Here is a 4776-nt window from a genome sequence, read left to right as displayed (position 1 = left end):
AAATAGGTATTTTAAAACTTTTTAAACCTAATTCATTCCACGGTTGAAGCTGTGGGCGATATATATATCCCATAAGTGAAGTTCCAATTTTAGGAACCATATTTGTCTTCAATCGTAAAAAGTGCCCTCTTTTCGTTTCTAGTGAAACAAAAAATAAGAGATATATACTCTGGTCACTTCTAGTCACTGTTATCTTTGTTCTTTTCCATATAAACTTTAGTATTTGATGAATTAAATAAAAATAATTTGGCTCCAAAATAATATAAAAGTAGATCTAAAAAATAAGAAAAGATATCGGGATCGCAAATCAAGCCGCAATCATCGATCTTGTTCACACAGTAACCGGTTTACCGGTCAAAACTAACGTCTGAATGCATCGACCAGTGTTTCTGCAACTCCAGTCTTTGGACCAGCATGCATTAAAAGCCAACCTGCAATTTGTTTAGTCCGAAAAATTTATTAACATTCGATATTTACATATTAATTTATTATAGTTAATTAATAAATTAAAATATTTATATTAATTAATTATAATTTAGTGATAACAATATATATCAAAATAAGTGTCGTGGATGTAAACATCTATTTATTGTCCGTACAATTCTATAACCGGCTGAACCCGGTCAATCTTTGTGTCCACCTTTCACATAATTCCCCAATCCATATAGCACCAGTGAGTCCTGTACATTTTCCCACTATATATGCCTTGGCCTAATAGATTTACTAGTCTCTTCTTCTCCTTCCTTATTTATCTACTTTCTTTAGTATATCTGCTTATTAATGGAAAGTTACAGAGATATAGCGATAAAGATGGAAGATCCCATGTCTTATTTTGATAATTTTCCAGTTATTAGCAATTCATTTACAGGCTTAGTGTCAGATTATAATTTTGCGGTTGAAGGTAAGAATAATAGTATTAATTCATCTTTGGGGTTCATGGAGTTATTGGGTGTTCAAGACTTTTCTTCAGCTTCAGTCTTTGATGTAACTAATCTTGATAAGTTATTACCAAAAGAAGAGAAGTACCATATAGAACCTGCAGTTTCTACAGCAGCTGATGAGAGCCAAAATAAACTTACTGTAGCAGCTGATCATGAATCATCTAACATCTTGAATACGCCATCAACGCCAAATTCTTCTTCGATTTCCTCTGAAACAAATGAGGGCCACGCTCAAGATGCAGAGGGGGAAGTAGCTGAGAAAGAACAGACCAAGACAAAACAACAGTATGTTCTTATAATTACTTACGCATCAAGAATCATTCTGTGTGTTTTATTGCGAGTGTAAATATACATAATTTGCTGTTGCTAATTAATTCCATTTTTGGGGCATGTGTTGAAAGTAGGTTGAAAGCCAAGAAAACAGTTAGTCAGAAGAAGAAGAGAGAGCCTAGAATTGCATTCATGACAAAGAGTGAGGTTGATTTTCTGGAAGATGGTTACAGATGGAGAAAATACGGCCAAAAAACTGTCAAAAACAGCTCTTTCCCCAGGTATATATATCTGTATATACTCCCGCTGCTAAAGAGCCATTATTTTACACTGTTTTGTAATTATATTCTTCCAGAATCGTCTTAGAGTTTGGAAGGTTTTCGAATAAGCTCAGACGGCTTCCAGTTTGGCACATATGCGTGGCCCTGGAAAATCACTTAAACAAATAAGCTGAAAAGTTAAAAAAGAGAAAGCCTTTTTAGAAAAAGAAGATCAGATTTTATCCTTAATTACTATAAGGGAAAAAGAAGCTGTTTCCTTTTGTGATTTATTTGTAGTACTAGTTAACTATCTTGGAATGGATATTTAGCTTAATACGTGCATTTCCAAAAAATAATTAGCAAGTGCATTTCCGTTTTTACTCGTACACTTTGTGCTACACATAACAAAGTCCAAATTTCCTCCTTGCGTTTGAAGCTTGATCATAATTATCTCTATCATATCTAAAAGTACAATTATACATAACAATCCTCGTACGCGGTGATTATCTCTTTGTAGTTGTGAGGTTACTGCTACCAAAAATTAAACGGAGAGGGATTGTTTGGTAAAAGAAGAGTAAGAATGAGAAAGCCAATGAAATATCGGCTTGCACAATAATGATTAGTGTACAAGTCTAAGAGACTTTCATGTATTCATTAACTTTTAGGAATCGAGGACTCAAACCTATAAAAATATACATGCACCGCTCCTTCAGGTTTCCTTATAAGAGAGTTCATTTGTGTTTAGCCATTTCCCTAATTATGTGAAGATTCTTATCATTGGTAATTCAACTTGCGGTAGCTCTCAAATCTTGTTGCACTGTAAATATTTCCAATTGTGGGTAACATGTGTTTGAGCATATAATTAAGTAAATAAAAATGTGTTTTTTCTAACAATTTTAGCTTTTAGATGTTATGCTTAGACACTTAGCATACAGGTCCTGAGTTTGAGTCTCAACGTCATCTATATATTATCAAAAAGAATTTTCACGTGCTTTGCCTATGAAAAAGAATCAAAACTGCATGTGAGGGGGCGTGTTACTTATATGTAATTAAATAAGTAAAAGTGTACTCTCTCTAACAACTTACACACTTTTATATGAGATGATCACACTTCAGCATGTAAGTTGTTGCTATAGGTTAAAAAGGAAAATGATAATTGATATGTATGTCCATGTTGGGAAATTGAATGACATATATTGTTTTGCAGATATTCCATATATATTTGGGTTTTAAAACTTTATACATACGCACTTGTTGCAGGAACTACTATAGTTGCACAAGTGCTTCATGTAACGTAAAGAAGAGAGTAGAGCGATGTTTCAACGACCCAAGCATAGTGGTGACTACATACGAAGGGAAACATACTCATCCAAGTCCCATGAATATGAATATGATCAATATGCCCCGCCCAACCTTATTTCCAACTCGAGTTTTCCCCTCGCCAGCTCCCACTGCCACCTTCCCTCTGCAAATGCCGTTCCCTATTAATCAGTTCGCGCAGCCTCATTTCAACGACTTGACAACTTCTTTAGCCTCGAATCTTGATCATGCCGCTTTGGTTGCTCATGGACGGCGCTTTTGCAGTACTCCTTCTGCTGCTGAGATAATGAGAGACCAGGGGTTTCTTCAGGATCTTATGTCGTCCAGGGTGGTAGAAGAAGACTACAGATGATATTTATATATATCTAATGATGCAGTTGTAACATATAGTAGATGACAATCAGTACTGAAATAACACCCAGTATGCGTTACTTTGCTAGTGGTGGTACTCTTTGGCATTTTCGGTTTAAGGAAACTTACAGATAGCTTATGGCTCTAACAATGATGTTTTGGGAATCCGATGTATGGGGTTTCTTTATCATATTTTTACTTTGCTACTTCAATACTAATTGATCCGTTTGGTTTGCATTTATTTCTTTTACAGATAATTTCGATATTCATTCATTTATATATATATATATATATATATATATATATATATATATGGGTTTGGGCATGTGGCAAGAGAAGGTGGGAATATTATTATTCGCGTGTATTAACTTGCATTTGGAAATTATTGATTCAACGTTGTTAAGATAAGGAGGAGAATATGTCTTACCTATGAAGAAAATAAAACGTTTGGCTAATATAAATTCATTGGTCATTCAATTTACTGACTGGAGTTTACAAGTTCACAGTAGAAACATGTTTAATAAAGTAAGCAACAGATTGAAAATATGAGGAGAAAAGCTATGGAGTGTACAAGATTTGTGCTGGAATTTTCTTAACTTCGTTGATTTAATAAACTGAAGCAAACATTGTCTTTATATAGGCTTACAAATAAACAGACCACTAAGCCACTAAATTGATCACTATTACTACTAATAAAGCAACTATCCACTACCAGTAAACCATAAAACTATAACGTTAGTTTGAGTGCCCGTATGAATTATTAAAGAACTTGGTTCTTTACCGTGTTCCTTAAGCATAAAGTAAACAATCAATAAAATGAACACAACGATTTTTACGTGAAAAATTACTTGGCTCAAAATGTGCAAAAACCACGACCTGCCACGTAGGATTTTCAGCTCCAACTCCACTAGAACACCTAGCCAAAATATATCAATTACAAAACCGTATATCATTAAATGTTCTCCTATACTCCTAATGTGAATAACTAATTTTTGACCACACCCAAATTATATTCTATTTTAGTGTAAATATTTTCTTTAGGTCTAGTCTTGATATTTTAAATTTTATCTCAATTTTCATAGGTTTTATTTGAGAAAAATTAAAAAGCTATAAAAATGGCATATTCTTAGAGTATATATTTTGTTACTATATATAAATAGAGGGAAAAAAAATATTTTTTTAATTAAGAACTTAATAAGTAGACTAGTAACTTTTAATTTATTTTTAGTGTCATCTAAATCATAGTCCAAGTATATATTTATATTAGTCTAAAATAGATAATTAATATTCTTATCTTTATATTTTCTTTTATTTATCTTAACAAAAAAAATGGAGAAAAAGATCCTAATTTAATCACTAATCCCACATCTCTAACCTCCCAAACTCCCCACCAACCTTAGTCTCTCACCCCCACACTCCATAACTTTCACGTTTCTCACCCTACACACAACATCACATGCACACGATCTCACCAACACCCATATATGTGAATGCATAATCTCCTTTCATGAAGAGGAGAGACACAAAAGAAAGAACAATTAAAGAAGGACTCACGGACACAAAGAAAGAAAGGAGAACAAGATTTAGAAAGAAAAAATGGTTTGATTTCGAGGGGAAAAAGTTTATTGAAAAGC

The 4776-nt window shown here is 33.4% G+C and overlaps 1 protein-coding gene across 2 annotated transcripts; it reads left to right on the top strand.

Annotated features, from left to right (window-relative positions):
• The first annotated feature begins 633 nt into the window (after positions 1-633).
• Positions 634-3354, top strand: LOC107786405 (WRKY transcription factor 68). Of its 2 annotated transcripts, none has more exons than XM_016607872.2 (3): positions 634-1226; positions 1343-1492; positions 2732-3354. In XM_016607872.2, the coding sequence occupies exons 1-3, from the start codon at positions 781-783 to the stop codon at positions 3141-3143; spliced, it is 1008 nt and encodes a 335-aa protein (XP_016463358.2). In that variant the 5' UTR covers positions 634-780; the 3' UTR covers positions 3144-3354. The 2 variants fall into 2 exon arrangements, with proteins under 2 accessions (XP_016463358.2, XP_016463359.2); XM_016607873.2 differs by having other exon boundaries at positions 653-1226; positions 1346-1492.
• The last annotated feature ends 1422 nt before the right edge of the window (positions 3355-4776 follow it).

Source organism: Nicotiana tabacum, chromosome 22, assembly GCF_000715075.1.
Source record: "Nicotiana tabacum cultivar K326 chromosome 22, ASM71507v2, whole genome shotgun sequence".
In the NCBI taxonomy this organism is placed as follows: domain Eukaryota; kingdom Viridiplantae; phylum Streptophyta; class Magnoliopsida; order Solanales; family Solanaceae; genus Nicotiana; species Nicotiana tabacum.
The sequence above is the reverse complement of the archived record's forward strand: the minus strand, read 5'-3'. Positions and strand labels throughout refer to the sequence as shown.

Bases quoted from the DNA above. Each gene is read 5' to 3' on its own strand.
- LOC107786405 (XM_016607872.2), top strand. From the start codon at position 781: ATGGAAAGTTACAGAGATATAGCGATAAAGATGGAAGATCCCATGTCT. The intron at 1,227-1,342 runs GTATGTTCTTAT...ATGTGTTGAAAG, and splicing joins CAGACCAAGACAAAACAACA to TAGGTTGAAAGCCAAGAAAA. The intron at 1,493-2,731 runs GTATATATATCT...CACTTGTTGCAG, and splicing joins AAAAACAGCTCTTTCCCCAG to GAACTACTATAGTTGCACAA.